Source organism: Silene latifolia, chromosome 4 (assembly GCF_048544455.1).
Source record: "Silene latifolia isolate original U9 population chromosome 4, ASM4854445v1, whole genome shotgun sequence".
Lineage (NCBI taxonomy): Eukaryota > Viridiplantae > Streptophyta > Magnoliopsida > Caryophyllales > Caryophyllaceae > Silene > Silene latifolia.
This window is the reverse complement of record NC_133529.1, coordinates 17,413,510-17,435,483: the sequence shown is the minus strand read 5'-3', so window position 1 is coordinate 17,435,483 and position 21,974 is coordinate 17,413,510. Positions and strand designations below refer to the sequence as shown.

The following is a 21,974-nucleotide window of genomic DNA, read 5'->3' as shown; positions in this document are numbered from 1 at the left end:
AAAAGGGGTGGTGTCGTGTGACCTTAAAAGCGACGAAAAGAAGATAACGAACATCGCAACGAGTCATTACCGTCGCATACAGTTTATGCGGACTTACGAAGAAAGCTTGGTGTTACTTGAAGAGTTCATAAGAGTGGGTAAACAAAGGGAGAATATTTTCCATATTAAAATGGGTAAAATGACACCATACGTAGTTAGATAAGTGGAACAAACTTTTTACTAATTCCTACACATTCTACTTATGTCTGGTATATCTTATTTCACATGCTTTGAATTTTAAATGGACATACCCATGTCAAATATATATTTCTTTTTCTCGGATCAAACAAAAGGATTTGCAAATAAAAGGGTTAATGCTACAACCAATCCATAAATTTTACATGAGTCACTTGCACTTTTATTTCACATGCTTTGAATTTTAAATGGACATACCCATGTCAAAAGTTGTTTTTAAATAACGATTTTCTTTAACGTGTGCCGAACAATTAGGCTGACTAAACTCAAAAAGTAAAATAAATTAATTTCATAGAAAAAATCATACTCTTTCGGTCTTTGATATACAACTTCAGTTTGTCGCTATTTTCTCGTTTTTAAAAAATTCACTTGCACTTCGTCTCATCTACACAATTACCCCATTAAACACGCTTGCATCTTGATGGACTGCTGGTCGCTGGGTTGTCCTAACAATGCTAAACTTTCTATATAACCATCCATGAAGTTTACGGTCCCCCAAGGAGTTGTTGAGCAAACCTTATCTTCACCGGATTTAAAGTCATGAACTGATATCGTTCTAGGAATTCCCGGTGTTAGGAAATAAGCATCACCATTACTCGTCAAATGTTGGAATTTTCCAACACAGTAATTCAGGTTATATAACGCTATCCAAGAGTCTACGGATGTTGTATTGTCCTTTCGCCTAATCCATACACGTATATGTCGTGAATGAGAATAACTCGAACAATCTACAAGTGCAAGTGACTCATGTAAAATTGATAAACGTCTCAATCGTTGTTTTAGTTGCCCTTCATATTGAAAATCGGGCAATTTTGAGCAAGTGAAAGCCTCACTCGATAAATCAAAACGTAGGTAATGTGTTATGTTAATCCCCTTTCTCTCAACCCTAGCGAGCCAGTAAATCCCACCTTCAAAATTAAAGGAAACTGAAGTGTTCGACAAATACTTAACATTGTCAATCGAACCTCTTTTCTCCTTCGGAGAGGTCCAAGAACGAGAACCAAGGTTATATACCTTGGTCTTCGAATCATAATCCTTCAAATTAAGCGCGACCACCTTACAATTACTAGTTCCCGAATCAAACCCAAACCCAAACGCAAACCAGACATTAACATCCTTACTCTTCCTCAATGATTCAGAAAGGGGGATATCTACGACTTTCCCAATCATCGGGTTCCATAAGAAAATCGAGTTTGTTTTATTGTCAACCCCAGGCGAAGGAACATGGACCAACAAGACTCCATCGACGTAACCTAATACAGAACTTTTACCATGACAGAATTTGACTCCATCGAGTTTGGCTAGGTCAATTTTTTGAATAGGTGTAAAAGTTTTACTTCGACAAATATTAACTGCTGATGATGATAGTAATCTATTGTGTACTGTTGATTTTACGTAACGGTCTACAGACAATAAGACGTATTTACACCTTTGAATGTTTTTCGTGCGTAATTGATGAAGAAGGTGGTATTGATGGAATCTCTGATTTGAGATAACCGAGTTCCATGATTTGCAAACAACCCGTAATTTCAACAAATTTCTAGCCGGCAGCCATTTCAATACTTCCGATAACAATTCCGGAGGTAAATAATTGACCGTCTTTCTGATCTTCATATTGATCGACCTTATAATTAATTACTGTAGTACGTTTTGAGTAATTGCCTATTGAAAAGGTGGACAATATATATACTTAGAAAATAGAAAATAATAATTGATTGTTGTATTTTTTTGGTGACGAAACAACCCGCAGCCGCTACCTTAGGTAAACCCTCCGACCTTACGCGATAGCATGCATACCACTAGACTACACCAATGCGGGCCATTGTTGGATTTTAGTTTACCATATTTTATTACAAATCAAATACTCCGCAGTATTTCTTGCTTTTTATATGATATATCTTAGAAAAATTTGAGATATTATTTTAAAATCAAAGATTTTTTTGCCTTTGTATAGATTATACATTTGAGATATTATTAAAGATTATAAATTTTATTATAAAGTTTATTAGAGCTGATCAAGTGTGGGCCGACCCGTTTGGCCTAGCCCGTTCGGCCCGCTAAAATAGCGGGCTTGGACAAGAAAAATCAAAAATTAAACGGGTAACGGACAAGAAAACTAGGCCCGCTAGAATAAATGGACGGGCTTGGACTAAGCAAAATTGCCCATGGGCGGCCCGCTAGGCCCGCTATTATTAGTGACCTCATAAAAACCCTCAATCCTCGGACTTTCTCTGCTCATTTCATTTGCAATTTGTACAATCTGAACCAATTAGGTAGCGCAAATGAATACCTATACCTTACGTATAAGTGGGAGATTGTCAGTATTTACACTTGTCGTATAAAGATTCTCCGAGAATGGACATGCTAACGGGATTGTTGTATAAATATACTATCTTCAAGTATTTACACGGGAGTGTATGTAACCGCTAACAGTGCCGCACAAATACCGAGGAAAAATGAACTTTTGATGTTTGTAGCAGAACATTGCCAAACTTGTGTTTTTTCCAAAATCTAGTAAGCTTATCTTTTGAAAATTAGTATACTTTTTTAAGGGTAAGCTTTTAAAGACAATTGTTAAGATTTAGACGATGTAGCGATAACAAACTCGTGTTTTAATAGAAATACTAATTTTTGTATTTTATTTTAGTCAGGCCCGCGGGGCGGCCCGCTATCTTGAAGTGGGCGGGTACGGACAATGAAAAATGGCCCGCTGAGCGGGCTCGGGCTATAAAATACGGCCCGTCGGACACTTTTTTAGCGACTAGGCCCGGCCCATGTCTGGCCCAAGCCCACTTTTGATCAGCTCTAAAGTTTATGAGTTCGTTTACTTAACATCAGGGGCGGATTTAGGGGGGCCCCGGTTGGGCAGGTGCCAAACATGAAATTTCAAGAATTTATATTTGGAGTGTAAATTATAATCAAGAAGTTGTAGTGGCATAGCTGGTAGGGAACGAGCAATACTTGCGTGGTGTCCTGGGTAACAAGCTATTTTTTAGGCCTTGGGGCTAAAACTTGTGTACAACAAGATTCGAACCTGAGACATTCTTTACACAACGTTAAAGTCTCAGCTATTGAGACACTAATTTTCAATGATTTATGTGGAATTATAATATGTTTTATCTTAAAAGTGACATCCTTCATTTGCTATAAATTAACATTTTGTAAAAAAATGTTCTATATTTAAAATTTTTTTTTATGTACAACTACTTAGCTCATTAAATTTTTATATTTTATATAAAAAATAAATTATAATATTCATAAACCGCCTTATAAAATGAAAGATATTTTATAAAAAACAAATTGTGCCCCCCCCCCCCTACCCCCTACCAAAATCCTGCATCCGCCCCTGCTTAACATTAAGCTAAAAAAATTACTCCCTCATATTCTGTATATTCTTCCCTATTTCCTAAAACGGATTATTCAGGTTTTCTTCCCCTTTCTTATTTTGAAAACTTTTACTCTTATTTTATTCATTTCCCTCTCCTATCAACAAACCTCACCCAACTCTTTTACTCATATTTTATTATTTTCCTTAATGTTTTGGCCCCACCATTTCTTATTTAACTCATAATTATTCATTTCTCTCTCCAACTACCAAACCCACCCAACTTTTTACTCTTATTTTATTCTTCTCCTTAATTCTCGTGCCCACAAACAATGGAAAGAATACATAGAATTGGAGGGAGTACAATATAACTAAAAATATATATATAAAAATTAACTTAATTTTGAGTTTCAACGTCAAAAAATTAAACATGTCGTTTATTTGTGATGGCCTTTCGCGTTACCCTACAGGAGCAAGTGCCAAAGAACCCAACCCATGGCAATCTACCAGGATAATTAACTCATATAAGGCCGATCACAAATTCTCATTTATGAAGGACACTTTTTGTCACAAGCTTGTGATTTTATCACAATTTTCAAGTGGAAGGGGTTGTGGCCTGTGGGAGGTCACAAGCTTGTAACGAAATACATTTCATCTCATCCACACAACTACCTCGATATGATTTAACCCGCAATTACGGAATATCCGATCCTACTGCTGGACTATCCTACTGCTGGGTTGTCCTAACAACGCCAAACTTTCTGTATAATCATCCATGAAGTTTACAGCTCCCCATTTAACTCTTGAGCAATCCTCTTGTTTCTCGGATTCCAAGTCATGAACAGTTATTCTCCTATACTCTGGCCTCGGCGATTGCAAATAAGCATCGCCATTACTCGATAAATGTAGGAAATTTTTTAAACTGTAATCGAGGTTATATATCACTATCCAAGCGTCTATAGATGTCGTATTCTCTTTTCGTCTCATCCATACACGGATATGTCCTGGAGAATGATCACCCGAACAATCTACAAGTGCAAGTGACTCATGTATGGTTGATAAACTTCTCGATCGTTGTTTAAGTTTCCCATCATATTTAAAATCGGGTAATTTTGAGCAAGTGAAACCCTCACTCGACAAATCAAAACGAAGGTAATCTGTCGCGTTATTCCCTTTTCTCTCGACCCCAGCGAGCCAGTAAATCCCACCTTCAAAATTAAAGGAAACTGAATTTTTCAACAAATAATCGACATTGTCAATCGAACGTCTTTTCTCCTTAGGAGACGTCCAAGAACGAGAACCAAGGTTATATACCTTGGTCTTCGAATTATAATACTTCAAATTCAAATTAAGTGCAACGACTTTACAATTATTACTTCCATAATCAAACCCGAACCCAAACCTGACATTAACATTCTTAGTCTTCATCAACGATTCACAAAACGGGATATCTACGACTTTCCTAAGCATCGGGTTCCATAGGAAAATCGAGTTTGTTCTATTAACGGCCGTAGGTGGAGTAACACAGACCAACAAGACTCCATCGACGTAACCCAATATAGAAATTTTACCATGACAGAATTTGGTTACGTCAATATTATGAATAATCTCAAGAGTTCGACTCTTACAAATATTCACTTCTGGTGATGTTACGTAATAAGGCCGTGTAGGTAATGGCTCGTAACGGTCTACAGACAATAAGTAGTACTTACAACTTTGAATGTTTTTCGTGCATAATTGATGAAGATAGTGTTGTCGATGGAACCTCTGATCGGAGATAACCGAGTTCCATGATTTGCAAACGAACCTTAATTTCAACAAATTTCTGGCCGGTAGCCATTTCAAAACTTCCGATAACAATTCTGGGGGCAAATAATAGACCGTTTTTGTGATCTTCATACGTTGTGTATGTCGATCGTATAATCCGTAACTTTTGAGTAGTTGCGTGTTACAAGGTGTATGACAATCATATATACTCCGTATATAAATACTAGAAAATTACAAGGGTATTAGGGTTTCGAAAAAGCTACGGTTACAGTAACGTAAGGTCATATGGCAAGTGGGGCATGGGATAGAATATTTTTAATTTTGATTTTGTTATATTTGTGAATCAAAATTTTAAAAGATCAATTTAAAATGGAAACTTTTCCTAAATTATTATTGATTTCTTTATCTTTATTTCAGAAATTAACAGATTTGGTAAAATTTCTTTCTTAATTCTTTCTTGTTTTTTTATTTTATTTTTTTTAAACATGGTGGAGCTTAAAAAAAATCGTTTTCGACCACCAATTTGGTTGTGGTGAAATAAAAAAAAATCTAAATAAAAAATCAATGCACTTTGTGGTAACAAAGCGTCTTGCTTGTGACGGACAATATCCGTCACAAGCTGAAGACCTCTCACAATAAAGCAAGTGGGTTGACAAGTGGGAGGAAAAATGGAGCACCCATGCATACTGCCACTTGCATCTTGTGAGAGGGGCACTATCCGTCTTCAGCTTGTGACAGATAGTGTCCGTCTTCAATGAGATTTTGTGTTGTGGTAAATACATGATGAAAAATTGAAAAGTACTTCATGATAATTGGTGGCTGATCAGTGATCACCACGCATCATATAGCGAAGTGTCTATCGACCATAATTCAACACTATAGAGATATTAGAAAAATTACGTTGATGACAAAAAAAAATTCTAATTAAAGATAAATGCAAAGTAACACTATATTTTATTATTCTTTAAATTAAAAATAAAAGAAATTATTATGGTTTAAAATAGTTTGCAAGAAACGGAGTGTAAGATTATGTTAAAATAAGATATTATCTTGAATTTTGGTAAAGATAATTATGAGATAATTTATAATTATAAACTAATAAATTAATTAATGATTTTCCTCCCAATCTTCTCGTAATATTTCCCTCTAAATCTCTCCAAATTCACTCCATAAATAAAAAATAAATTCTCCCACATGTTTAAATATTATTAATAGTGTACAGAAGATTTCTTCACCAAGTGTAACCGCAGCATTTTCCTTAGGGTTTGGCTTCTAATTTTCAAATACTCTCTTCAATTTCTTATTATCTTCTCTCTTTCTTTTTTCACACTAGTTTGATTATTTTCCCTCTTTTTTTTTCCTTCTTTATTATTTTCTCTCTCATAAAAAATCAACAATTTCCACTATTTTGTTCATTTTTTATTATTCTCTCTTTCCAATCTCTTATTTTTGTGCCCAAAAGAAAAAGGAAGATAATAACAACTTGGAGGAAGTAGTATTTTTAACCAATCAGCCTTTTTATTATTTATATGAAACGTGTATGACAATATATTAATCTAACAAATGTATAGAGACGGTGATCATAAAAAAATAAGAACATGTTATAAACTAGATGGATCCCTGAAAAAAATGTAGACTAAAACAGTTGAGACGAAAGGAGTAATATTTTATCCGAACACCATATAAAAATCTTATCTTTATTAATTCAGAAGACTATACTGTAATTGTGTACTTCCACGTCATAATTTGCAGCATTTTTTTTTTCGAAAATTCAGAATATGGTGGGCCCTGTTGGTGTGTAATTGCATTTATTTGTTGATTTGATGATTCATATTCTTAATTGTTCATGTTAATATTAGTTAATTCAGATTGTTAATGTTAACATTATCTATTACACGTTAATCATGTACATCACGAAATGTCACCTATTGCCCAATTATTATAATAGAAATGCAAATTTAAATATTCATCAAAAAAATATTTATATCGATCTAATACATACCCGTGCAATTTTACACGGGTTTCAAACTAGTTTAAATAAATTATGAACTACATAGACTATAAAATAAACTACTTTGAAGAAACACAAGAACAATTTACTGTTGATTTATCTAATTATCTTTACAATACCTTTTCCTTCCTGGTTTTCAAGTCGTACACAAATGTTGTTATCGGAAGCGCACAGTACGATCTGAGATAAAGATTAACATTATTCATCATGTATAGAAAAGATCTATCATAGCATATGAAATTGTAGAGCTCGACCCAAGAGAATACAGAACTTGTTTTACTCGTACTATTCTTTCGTCTAATCCATACATGAATACATGTGTAAGACATATGAAAGGACGAGTCTACAAGTACTTTATTTTAGAGAATCGTTCACTTATACTCCTCAATTATTTTATGCTCATAGTTACGAATTTACGATATTTGAAGATAAAAATAGATTTTCCTATGTCAAAGGTCTCATAAAAACGGTCAATTTGAAAAGAAATAATATTATTTTCAAATCTTATCATCGAGAATTCTGATCAGTTAATGACTTAAGTACTCGCCTGGAATGAAGGAAACAATTAGGCTCCGTTTGGCAAGACATTTCAGATACCTGATTTGGTCAAAGTAGCTTATTTGACCAAAAATTTGTAGAAACACAAAGACTTTGGGAATAATATATTTTTGTGTATATTGAATTGAATTACATAATACATGGCAACAGACATATATACTCGACATGACGATATTGACACGAAAAACCCTAATGGATACTCGGACTATATAAAATACAAAGCCCATACAAATAACGTATCTTAACACACCCCCCCTCAAGTTGGAGCGTGGGGATCGACAACGCCCAACTTGGATAATAAATGACTAAACTGGCGTGCACCTAAAGCTTTGGTCAATAAATCTGCCATTTGACCGCTTGTATGCACATAGACGGGGTCAATCAAACCACATTGAATCGCATCTCTCACAAAATGATAATCGATCTCAATGTGCTTAGTACGTTCGTGAAACACCGGGTTTCGAGAAATAAGAAGGGCCGACTGGTTGTCACAATGGAGAGAGGCCGGTTTGTCATTGGGCACAGAAATAAAATCTAAGATACCACGCAACCATTTCACTTCACATGTAGCAACTGCCATGGCACGGTATTCAGACTCAGCGGAAGAACGAGACACCGTTGGTTGCTTCTTTGTTTTCCAGGAGACGAGAGTATTCTCAAAAAATACACAATACGCTGTCAGAGTTCGCCTTGTCAACGGACAACTAGCCTAATCAGCGTCACAAAATACAGATAACTCAAGAGGAAAATTAACCCGAAACAATAAACCTTGCCCTGGACTATTTTTCACATAACGTACTACTTTCTTTGTTGTTTCCCAATGCGAGATGCGTGGCTCCTTCATAAATTGTGAGAGAGTGTGAACACTGTTTGCCAAGTCCGGACGAGTGTATTGGTAAGGTAAATCAGACGTCCTACCAACCGTCTGTATCGCTCGGGATTGTCGAATAAAGCATCATTCGCCTCAGCCAATTTATGATTTTGGTCCATGGGCACATTATCAGACTTACTACCCAATAAACCGGTCTCCGTTAAAATATCAAGAGCGTATTTTCTCTGACAAATGAAAATGACGGAGGTACTTCTAGCCACTTCAATGCCAAGAAAATATTTCAACACGCCAAGGTCCTTCATATGAAAACAAGAACTAAGGTAATCTTTAACATGATGGATCGATTATGCACCATTGCCACCAACAACGAGATCGTCGACATACACCAATACTTATACGTCCACTCCATTCGACCGATAAGCAAATAAAGAATAATCGGATAAACATTGGGTAAAACCATAAGCCAAAAGAGAGGTAGATAATTTTTCAAACCAACATCGAGAAGCTTGTCGGAGCCCATATAAAGACTTCTTAAGACGACATACCTTGCCTGGTGTATCAACGGAATAACCTTGTGGTAAACGCATATATACCTCTTCTTCCAAATCACTGTGAAGGAAAGCATTATGCACATCCATTTGATGCAATTTCCAACGTTTGGAAGCAGCTAGAGCAAGGAAAGTAAGGACGGTTACCATTTTCGCAGTTGGAGCAAAAGTCTCAAAAAAATTTACGCCCTCCTCTTGTCTATTTCCGAGTACCACAAGACGAGCTTTAAACCGTTCCACTGATCCGTCAGCTTTGAGCTTCACTTTGTAGACCCATTTATTGCCAATCGCTGTTTTACCCTTAGGTAAATCAACTATTTCCCATGTCCCATTACTAATTAAAGCTTCAATTTCATGGTTCATGGCATCACACCAGCGATTGTCCTTCATGGCTTCACAAAACGAACGGGGTTCTACATTACCATCAATAGCTGCAACAAAAGAGCGGTGTCGTACAGAAAATTTATCACTAGAAATAAAATGCGTTAAGGAGTACGGCGCACCTGATGCAGACGAAGGCATGTGATCACTAGGAGAGGAGCTATACTTATCGGTGTTGCTTATTACCCGAGCACCCATTGTCACATACTCATCCTCACTGTATCGAGACCATGGTGCATGTGGTCGTTTACCTCTCCGATATTCTACTTCCTCGGCCTGCTGGGTTGACTGTCCAATGGCGTTTCCAGGAGCAGCTGTTTCTCGGTAAGCCACTTCCGTTTCCTCAGCTCGCTCAACAACGCGCTCAGCATGTGGCTCGACATCCACATCCGTCAAAATAAATTCCGCATCATCATCATCAATGTCAAATAAATAATGCTTATGAGTAGTATTATCCACATTATCGACTCTATATGGAAAAATCGACTCATCAAAAACAACATCCCTAGATACAAAAAATTGTTTTGTATCTAAGTCATATACCTCCCATCCTTTTTGACCAAAGGGAAAACCGACTAAAATGCAACGCCTACTTCTAGACTCAAACTTATCACCGTCTTTGCGTGGATGTCTGACATAACATAGACAACCAAAAACACGCAAATTGTCATAATTAGGCTTCTTACCAAACACTACTACAAATCCAGGCAACTACAACGCCCCTTTAACAACGATTATTCACGAAAATCACAATAGACGTTGTAGAATGTATGGCGCGAATTTTACTAAAATGAATTACAACGGGTATGGCTATAACAACCGTTGTTATAAGTTTTAACAACGGGTAACACATGCACAACCGCTGTTAATAATTTGGCACAAAATTGACACAAAGTTAGTGAAAAGTAATCACAACGGTTACTTTTGAAACCCGTTGTTAAAACTTATTTGACAACGGTTGTTGTTTTACAACCGTTGTTAAAACTTATTTGACAACGGTTGTTATTTTACAACCGTTGTTAAAAACTTATTTAACAACGGTTGTTGTTTAATAACCGTTGTCAATACCTTCCATACTATAAACCACACAAACACAAATCTGCTATAGCCACAAAACACAAACCTTAATACTCAAACACAAACACAGCAGACAAACACAAACACAAAACACACACTTTCTCATCGTCTCTTTCTCTCTTTCTCATCGTCTCTTTCTCTCTTTCCCATCGTCGCTTTATCTTCTCGCCGTCACTGTTGATTTCATCGTCTCTTACTTTCTCTAATTATCAGGTAAATCTCGCCGTCACTGTTGGTTTCATCGTCTTTCATCGTCATTATTTTCTTTTTCTAATTATTTCATTTGCATGTGTATGTGTTTTTATCGACCATTATGTTATTTCTTTAAGAATTATTCGCTTAATTAGCTAGTAAAACAAATTAAATAAACTAAAACAAAAAAGAAGCAAGATGATAGAGAGGAATGCATGATAAACATAATTAATATATATATATATATATATATATATATATATATATATATATATATATATATATATATATATATATATATATATATAATAAATACATAAATTAAAAAAAAATTACATTAATAAAAATGCAATTCTTATTTTCATAGAGGGTCTTATTCTCCTCTATGATATCCGTCCTCTCCTCCTTGGCTATTTGGAGGTTCCGTTCAGCAGTTGCTATATCGTCATATAGCTGCAACTGCTGCTGCTCTGTCAAGCCATCTTCTTTGGCGTCCTTCAGTATGGATCGAGCATCCGGAAGGTAGCTCCTGAAACTTTCCTCAATGTGGAGCAACCGGCGGATGAAACTGTTGCTGTTCTCGATCATAGTAAGAGTCTTAAGGATGATATCATTCATTTTGTTGGAGTTTGGAGTTTGTTTGAAAGATTAAGTAGGGTTTATTTGGAGTTTGTTTTAGTAGTTAGGGTTTGGAGATGTATAGTGAGATAATGGAATGTTAGTTGAGATAATGCATGTATTTATACTAAGCAATGTGTGGGTGGTTTGAGTTATTTTTTAATTAATATATATGTTAGGAAGTTGTGCCATAATCATCATCATATCTCTCTCTCTGCTGCTTCAAATCTTATTACTAACCTTTCTCATTCCATATTGTCCGTTCATATGCACATGGATGGCAGTAATAATTAATGCATGCATTGGAATTATAACGGGCCGTAATTATGCATGCATCTAGTACTATTTAATTTAATTTTTTTTATTTTTTAAGAACAAACAACAACGGTTATTTATAAACAACCCGGTATCTTTAGTTATAACAACGGTTTTGTATTTTACAACCCGTTGTTATAACTTTCCCCCCAAAATTGAGTCACATTTTCCACAACGGGTTTTTATACTTAAAACCGTTGTTAATAGTTTTAACAACGGGTTCCTTAAGAAAACCAACCGTTGTTAAAACCTTTTACAACGGACGCTTTAACAACGTCCGCTTTTATATAACAACGGTTTTTAACTGTTGTTATAGCCTGTATCTGTAATAGTCAAAGAGCAATTCATACGGAGTACAACCCTTAAGCACCACCGAAGGAGTTCGATTTATTAAATAGGCCGCACTTAAAATGCATTCTCCCCAAAAATCAATAGGAAGGTTAGCTTGAAAACGTAATGCCCTGGCCACATTAAGAATGTGACGATGTTTTCTCTCCACTCTCCCGTTCTGCTGTGAAGTACCCGGACATGTGGTTTGATAAATAATGCCATGAGTATCAAAATAATTTTTAAGACTTTTAAACTCACCCCCATTATCCGATCGAACCACTTTAACATCCATATTAAACTGTCGTTTGGCCATGACAACGAAATTTTGCAACAATTGGTTTACTTCATCCTTTCTTTTAATCAAATAAACCCAAACAGCTCGTGAAAAATCATCCACAATAGTTAAAAAATATCGGCTTCCACAAGATGACGGAGTACGATAATCACCCCACAAATCGCAATGGATTAATTCAAAAATAGCTTTTGCTTTATTTGTACTACTACTGAGTTGTTCTCTTGTCTGTTTAGCACGCAAACAAACATCACAAATATCCGAAACATGCTTATTATTATCAAAAGGTAAAAGACTAACTACTTTCTTCGAAGGATGTCCCAACCGGAGATGCCACAAATTCCCATCATCTGCTACCTTTCGGCCAGCCATTACACGTGGCTTAACAGCTCCCCGAAGTAAGTATAGCCTCCCTCTTTGTTCACCCTTGCCAATCGTCTTCATCGATACGCGGTCCTGCAAAACGCAATTATCATTAGTGAAATTTACCGTACAATTAAGCTCTAACATCAGCTGAAAAACCGAGACAAGGTTGCAATGAAAATCGGGTACAAATAACACATTGGTTAAGATTAAATCGTCGAGCAATTTTGCACTGCCTTTCTTAGTCGCTCTAGCATGCTTCCCATTGGGAAGTGTTATCATGCAAGGCTCAATTTCTTCTAAACTCTCCAATAAATCGTAGCAACCTGTCATGTGATGCGTGGCACCAGAATCGAGTAACCAAAAAATTTCACATTCCGTCTTACCATTCATTAGAGTGTTGGATGTGACACCCTCATTTATTGCGGAAAAGTAAACACATAATTCTAGATAAAAACTGCATGGATATGTTTGTAATAGGTTCATTTGGGTAAAAACCTGTAATTTTTAAAACCTGAACCTGTTATAAAAATATCCAAATGGGAAGGTGTCAAACATGCAAGGTCTAAAATAAATCTCATAAATAAAACATCGCTAAAGTCGCGAAACAAAGTTATACAACCCAAATGTAAAAAAGGGAGACATATGTCCCTAAAAAGTATATGACATAAAAAGTGTTTAAGGGTCACAATAAAATAAAGCCAATCTAGGTCCCAAGGTTACTTTGCTCGCTAGCTCGTCCATGTACCCCATATATGCATCACCTACACTCAATCGCATTTTATACAAATACGAAAGCCACGGTCGTGGGGAGTAACTCAGTTCTCCCAGGCCACGAAATGTCATAATTAATATAACATGTAAACATAAGAATATGAATATGAATAACACATAGCCTTAGCATATAGGTGCTATACAATCGTGCTTATCATGTGAACAACAATATAACAACCCATAGTCCTAGCATGTGAATACTAGACCGACTCATACTACACTATCATGTGAATCACATAACATCCAGGAATCCAAACTCTATCAACCATAGCCGGCTTGCCTCTCACCTTCTATGATTCATAGAATCATCAAACAAGAAAGGACAATATATCTAGAGACAGGCATAAGTTCTTAGGACGGTCAATAGTCACTCAGAACTCGAGTCTATACCACGAGGTAAGGTAAACACCCTAGTCCTAAACTGCTGCGCGAGACCTAGCGACATGCGGAAAACTACCGCATCCAAGACCCATGATAACACCACATGAGTACCTCTAAGGAGTCCACCAAAGGGTTGGCTAGTACTTAAGCTGACCACATACTTCTAAGAGTACGTCATGAGGTCATGCCCTAACTTGGATATAAACCCACCAAGCTAAGACACAAAGGCTATTAAGCCGCAAACATATACTCGTCAAAGACTATAATGGCCTATCTATGACGAAGGCCGAAATACTCACCTAGGACCTAGTCCCAGCTTGAATACTTTAGCCCACGCCACACAAGACAAGTAGGACACCCAATTAACCATAAGAGGGGCAAAGAGTCCAAACTTGCACACACAAATGATCATACACACCCTAGCATATGAAAGGCTACGCAAGAGCATATTCAGCTGACAATCCAACAATATCTCCAATATCAACAATAATCCAAATTCCAGCTAACCAACAGTACCATAATCCATGAGAACAAGCTAAAATGGCAAAAAGGCAACAAGACTCAAGCATAAGGCATCCAAAGCATCCAACAACCAACATGTGAAATGATAATTACAAATATCAAGGCATAACATATAACATCCAATAACAACCAATCTCATCTCAAAGACAAACCCTCGACCCGAGTCCCGCGACGGGTCATCGGTCAAATCGAGGTTGACCAGTTTAAACATAGTTTGACCAAACTCGTTCGGTCAATCTGGCCCAGCTCAGAGTCTTGGCCTACTTTGGCCCAAATCACAAAATTCCTCACAATATCATTCTCATGCCATATTCCAATTTCTATCATGTGAACACTATCAACATAAAGAAAATATTCCAACTTACAAAATAACTAATTCCACAAAATTCTCGCATAATAAAATAGCATAAATAACCGTCTCACACAAGGGTAAACTTTTCTATAAATTTTTAATCGATAAAACGACGCCATTTACTCATACGGACTCCGAATTGAGTGATTCAAGTGGCTAAACCACCTAATTTTTCGATGCCGTTCAATCTGTCATATTTTTGGAAACATTGGAAACCGTCTCGGTCCGTGCATCGACGCGTTCCAGCCAAAACACGGACTTATCACAACACATAATTCCTCATCCAAATTTGTTCAAAACAATAATATACAAATGGGTAACATAAATTAAACATAAGCATACTCATCTTACTCCATTCATTCATTTATCAACAAGATCGTCTCAAACAACAACAAACAACAACAAACGACAACAAACAACAACAAACAACAAATACAACTACTAATGTGACATTAATTCGTCGAGTGACTCGGAATAGTTACCTTAAGCTAGAAAAAGAGAACAATAACACTTGAGAAAGAGCCCTAGAAACCGAAATCACTCATCATCTTCTACAATATATGAGTCACCTAACTCATCTTCAAATTCTTCACCTATAAGAACAACAAAAATACAATTATTAAGCTTAAATTCGAAACCCTAAAAAGATGAGCCTTAAACAAAAATTGGAGGAAATGAAAATAAAACTTACTAGTAGATGAGGATTGAAGAGAGGATTCTAAATATATAATTTTTATGAGATTTGGTGGAGAAATGAAGGATTTATGGATTGTAAGGAGGATTTTTGAGATGAATTTGGTGTTTGATGAAATGAAGAGAGAGAGTGAATTATGGAGGAAATGAAAAATTGAAAGAGGAGACAAATGGGGGTAGGTGATCGGTCCAAATGGTGTGGAAAGGTGGTCAATTGTTTACGTTTTGGGTTCGCTTCGACGATAATTAGAAATATTCGTCGAACGCGATTTCCGAGAATATTAAAGTTCTTAAACACGATTTTACTAAAAGATTAAGTACTCATATGCCCAATATCCAAACTCGTTTACCCAACGACCGTAAGAAATGGAAAAATCCCAATTTTACGACTTTTATCCGAAATCTATTTTATCAAAGGAAAAGGTTTAAATATAGTTTAAATCACTTTTAAACATTTCTAAACTATCAAAAATAATTACATTTCTTCAAAATAAAATAAGATTATTTTTTATCAAATAAATTTTATTTCAAATAAATTAATATTAAATTAAAATAGATTAAAATATTACTTTTAAAATATAATAAAGGTCTTCAAATTTACGGGGTGTTACATTGGAAGTCGATCCCTTTGAGTGATTAACGAAAGCTTCCCATTTCTCTTTTGGAACAGTAACATACTCTTCTTGGCTCTCGTTACTGTCATTCACACGGGCGCTATTTCCCGCACCTCTGCCACCGCCTCTGCTGTTGCCACGACCTCCCCGTCCGATCCTCCACCGCGGGTTCTATCTCTCCATCCCTTTGGATAGCCTATAATGGCGAAGCATCTAGCACGAGTGTGCCCAAGTTTATTGCAACCATCGCAATAAGGTCGAGTAGTTTCTCCTTTTGTCTTCTTCTCTTCCTCCATACGGTTGACAGCAGCTGGAACGCTATTGTATTGAGCAGCGAAACCGACTGGTTCTGCTCTATTTTCGCTGTCCCTAGCACCTGCAACACGCCCATTCGTCCTACCACGAACTCCCTCTTCTTGAATAAGGGTCGAATAGGCTTTATTAAGTGAAGGTAGAGGTTCTTGCAGTAATATATTCAAAGTAACGGTCGAATAATCAGAACCAAGCACTAAAAGGAAATCGTGTAATTTACCTTGATCACGTTTCGCTTCTACCTACTTGTTGATGCCACACTTGCATGCTCCACAACTGTAAATCGGGTTTTTATCGTATTTATCGAGTTCATCCCAAAGCCGCTTCAATCTGCCATAATATTCAGCAATGGACTCGTTATCGTTTTGCTTACAACTAGCAATAGACCCCTTTATGCGATACAATTTTGGACCGTTTCCGACACTAAAACGCTGCTCTATATCGTCCCAAAGTGCCTTTGCTTCCTCGACATAGGTGATCGATGAACCAACGGTAGGTTCGATTGTGTTGAAAATCCAATTCACGATCATCGCATTCACCATATACCAATTCTCAAGGTCTTCTGAATCGTCGGCCGGCCTCTTAATCGTGCCGTCGATGAAACCGGTTTTCTTCTTTGAGCGGAGAGCACCTTTCATTTTAATAGACCATTCATCATAATTCTCACCCTTCAATTCGACAACAATTAATTTGTCACCAGATTTGTCGGAAGTCGAGAGAAAATATGGAGTAAGTTTCTTCGTCATATCGTCGGACTCGGACTCGGAATCGGAATCGACGTGTAGGCTTGAATGTGGAATATCGCTATCGCCCTGAGAATGACCGTCGTCACCGTTGCCTCCTTTATCGCTCATAAAATTGCTAGGAAAACCCTAGCTCTGATGATTCATGTGTTGCCAAGCGTCTTCTCCGATGATTCATGTGTTGCCTATCAAAATGGTTAGGACAAATGCAATATATATAATATAAACAATGCAATATTTTTGAAATTTTTGAAAATTTTCAATTTTTAGGCATTTTTGTGATTTTTTCAAATTAACAAGCAAATATATATACAAATATAAACAATATGCACAAAGTGGATATTTCCCTCCCCACACTTGAAATTTACATTGTCCTCAATGGAACAAAGCATAGGGAGAGAATAGGAAAAATAAATAACATATTTTGTTGGTTTTTTGAATTTTCCAAAATTTAAGAACATGTTTTTGATTTTTTGAATATTTGAAAATAAATAACATGTTTTTGGTATTTTTAAATTTTTCAAGTTTTTAAGATTTTTATGTAATGAATCCTCTCCTCACACTTAAAACGTGAAATTGTTCTCAATGGAACAAATGTAGGGGGGGGGACAAAAATTCAAGTAAAGTATAAGTAAGGGAAGAGAATATATACAATTTGGTGGTTCTTGAGGGACTCCACCAAACCTCTCATTCAAAATTTTGCTTCTAAACCCCTTTGGTGATGCAATCCATGTCACACAAGGCACGTAGTAACCGGTCAAAAGCTTTAGAAAAATCCTCAAACAAGCACAAGTAGCACCAAGCTATAGCATACCACAACCAACTTCTTCTCAAACGATTCTTGTCATTCTTCCTCTTGCCTTTCTTTGTACCATATTATGGGCTCTTCATGTTGAAGTGGTAGCTAGGAGGTAGAGGGAGAGGCATCTCATAAACTTCATAGAATGAGGAAATTTCCTCATTGTCATCAAAGGAAGGAGAATGGTAAAGAATAAGAGGTGGAGGAGTCAACTTCTCAACATTGAGGTTCATGATGTTGTCATTTTTATCCCCATTTTCTTGACTCTCCTCTTGAACCGAACCATTTCTATTGAGAGCCGCCTCCAATGCATCAATTTGAGCTTCCCAATCACTTGAAGTGTTATCCAACCAAGGTGTACCTTCAAGAGAGCCTAGACCAAAGAATCCGGAGAGCTCAAATACAATTCAATCTCATCATCAATTTGGTCTTCAAATTCATCTTTTCTTGAATCATATTCTCCCAAATCTTCTTTCACATCAACTCTCAATATAGGATCACCTTCATTTCCCTTGTCATTTGTTGAGCAAGCTTCCAATGGATCCAAAAATGAGGCGCTAAATTAGGTTCATCAAAGTTATCTTGCACCATATCCACCCTACAACAAGAGTTGCCCATAGGAGGAGATTTCATGGAATTGTTGAGTTCAAACTCAATCTTCTCATTACCCACTTGAAGTGAGAGTTTTCCACTCTTAACATCTATCATAGCACCTCCCGTGGCCAAGCAAGGCCTACCCAAAATGATTGGCACATGGCTATCTTCGGGCATGTCCATGACAAAGAAGTCGCATGAGATCACAAGTTTTCCAACTATCAAAGGAACATCTTCAATCACACCCAAGGGATACTTAACCGAACGATCGGCTAGTTGTAGGGAGATCTTTGAAGGTTTCAAATCTTCCAAGTGTAGCTTCTTAAATAAGGAAAGAGGCATTAAGCTAACACTAGCTCCCAAGTCACACAAAGCTCTCTTTATCTTCACCCCTTGGATAGAACAAGGAATAGAAAAGCTTCCCGGGTCTTCAAGTTTGCAAGGAAGTTTGTGAGTGAGGATTTCACTACACTCCCTAGAGAGGTTAACGGATTGTACCCCTTCACTTTTTCTTTTCATAGTGACAAGTTCCTTTAGAAACTTTCCATAGTTAGGGATTTCGGTGATCATGTCAAGAAATGGTATGGTGACATTCATACTCTTCAAAATATTAATGAACTTCTTATATTTCTTCTCAAGACTTGGCCTTGCAAGCCTTTGTGGAAAGGGAATTTGTTCAACATACTCCCTTAGAGGAGGAGTAGGTTCTTTGACTTTTGATGGAATCGGTTCATCTTCCTTTGGTGGGTCTACCATTTCTACTTCTTTTGATTTCTGCACTTCAACTTCAAATTCAACCGGTTGCTCTTTCATTGATCCACTAGAAACTCTCTTCCTTTTACACCTTGGAGTCTTCACAACCTCCTCCAATTGCCTTCCACTTCTCAAGAATACCGCATTCATTTGCTTTGGCTTCACCGTGTTACTCGGAAACTTGCCCGGATTTTGAGCCATTTGACTCAATTGTTGTGAAATTTGAGCAACATGAGTTTTCGTGGCCCTTTGAGAAGCTCTAATCTCATCATTAACACGACTTTGAAAAGCAATGTGGTTGTCAAGTTTGGAACCGGATTTTTGGTTGGCAATCACCAATTGCTCAAAGGCTTGCTCCCAAGATAGTTTTTGATTTTGTTTGACTTGAAAATTTTGGATCAAAGAGCAATTAATTGGGGTATGTCCTTCTTCACCACTAAGTTCACAAGATAACACTTGCCTCATGTTGGGGTTGGAGGGCTTGTTGGAGTTCAATAATGCTACTTGTTGAGTGAGGTCATCAAGCATACTCTTCACTTCCACATTGAGCACCGTATTAGAGTCTTTACCCTTACCCTTTCTTGTTCCTCTTTCATTGTTCCAATCCATTGTCCTTGAGGCCATCTCTTCAATCAACTCTTTTGCCTCTTTGTGACCCAAGATATCTAAGGCTCCCTTACCCGAACCCGAATCAAGAAATAGCCTTAGGTCTTGTGTCAAACCTTTGTAGAAATTATTGACCAACTCGGGTTCGGATATGCCATGGTGAGGGCATAACCGTTAGAGTCTCTTGTACCTCTCCCAAGCCTTGTACAAAGTCTCATCTTCCTCTTGAGTGAACCGTTGAAACTCACTCTTTAGCTTAGCCGTTCTTGAAGGAGGAAAGTATTTTTTCAAGAAGGCCGAGGAGAGCTCATCCCAAGTCTTGAAAGAGTCAGGATCACAATTCTTTAGCCAATCCTTAGCCGCTCCCCTTAGTGATCTAGGGAACAACCTTAGACGGACCGCATCATCGGATACCCCATTCATCTTATACATGTCACAAATTGTCATGAAAATCATTGAGATGGTCATTAGGGTTCTCCAAGGGACCTCCCCAAAATTGGTTATCTTGCACTAGGTTAAGCAAAGCATTCTTAATTTCAAAATTATTGGCTTGAATCCTAGGCCTTTGAACACTAGAATTCACAATATGCTTTGGGGCCATGTAGTCCCTAATCGGAACCGGTTCACCCATTGTTGTACTTTCCGGATTTTCAAACGAATTCTTAAAAACCACTACACACTCAAGTGAAAAGGTTAGCAAGACAAACGGCACACCAAGGTGTGCAAAAGTGACAATAACTTAGTCTAAACTAGAACGAAACAATTAATATCAAGCCAATGCTCCCCGGTAACGGCGCCAAAAACTTGATGGTTCAAGTTAAACCTCGCAAGTGAACGATGCGTTGCACTAGTAAGGGTCGAACACGAGGAGCTTGGGTGATTACTAATTGTCTAAATTCTTAACTTTAGCTAAGTCAAAGGAAAAGGATTGATAGGTAAATTAACTAGGTAGGCTACACTAAATGACTAGCAAATGAAACTAAATATGCAACAACTAAATTAAAAGAGCAAGCTAGGTGAAATACGGATTTACTCAATATATAAAAGGACCTAGGGCGCGACTAAACCACCGACATTCATAATAAATCATGAGTTCCTTCAACTAGTTGTTAAGGGGGAAGTGTATTGGGTGGAGACGCCTCTAATTCGCCCACCAACTCCCTCCCGGGCTCATGGTGGGACACTAGTGATACCGAATCAACTCCCTCCGGGCTCATGACTCGATTTCCCCCTAACTCAAGACTCAAGGCTCACCAAAGTGGGCCCACTCCGCTCACCTCTTATCAAGATCAAGGGCTTAAGCCCGCGATAAACTCCCGGTCATCCCTACCCTTCTCCCGAAGGCGAACTTCAAACCGAAAAACAAAGGCACCCAACTTGGGTTCTCCCCCCGGGCCCAACCCAAGTCGGCACACGACTAAAAAGGGTAATGTAATCAATCCCAACCTAACCAACTCCCGTTGGTGGACAAGGGTCAAAACCGACAATTACTCCCAAATAGACACACCAATTCAATTCCTTTGTTTAAACCCAATAACCCCTCCTCAACAACCAATTTAATGAACTTAATTAGATAAATTACTCATGTTAGGGTCTAATCGCACCCTAGTGAAAATACTACTCACTAATCATGTTGGGAATTGTCAAACAATTAATAAAGGTTGCAACTTTGAAATTAAACATGGTATGAAATTGGTTTCTACAATTAATTATGCAATTAACAAAATAAAGACGATATAAAACTAATTAAACTAAATTTTATCATTAACTAAGCATAAAGGAAGAAACTTTATAAAGAAGCGAACTAAAATATGTAAATGTAACCAAATGAAATTAAAGAAATAAATAAGGGGAAGAATTATACCACAACGATAAAGATGGAAACTTGGATTGAAATTTGGAAGGATTCTTCAATTCTCCAAATATAACCCAAAATTACTAATTGTAAACTAATGAAAAGAGAAGACTTGCATAAACTAGTAGAATTA

The 21,974-nt window shown here is 37.1% G+C and overlaps 1 protein-coding gene and 1 non-coding gene across 2 annotated transcripts; one reads left to right on the top strand and one right to left on the bottom strand.

The window, feature by feature from the left end:
- Positions 1-627: 627 nt before the first annotated feature.
- LOC141651165 (F-box/kelch-repeat protein At3g23880-like) lies at positions 628-1,848 on the bottom strand. The gene has a single exon (XM_074458888.1). The coding sequence runs from the start codon at positions 1,846-1,848 to the stop codon at positions 628-630; it is 1,221 nt and encodes a 406-aa protein (XP_074314989.1).
- An 18,289-nt stretch (positions 1,849-20,137) lies between these two features.
- LOC141653986 (small nucleolar RNA R71) lies at positions 20,138-20,244 on the top strand. The gene has a single exon (XR_012547571.1). It is a non-coding gene; the product is annotated as a small nucleolar RNA R71 (small nucleolar RNA).
- Positions 20,245-21,974: the final 1,730 nt, after the last annotated feature.

What these genes read in the sequence shown, in the direction of transcription:
- LOC141651165 (XM_074458888.1), bottom strand. Translation starts at nt 1,848, where the DNA reads ATGAAGATCAGAAAGACGGTCAATTATTTACCTCCGGAATTGTTATCG.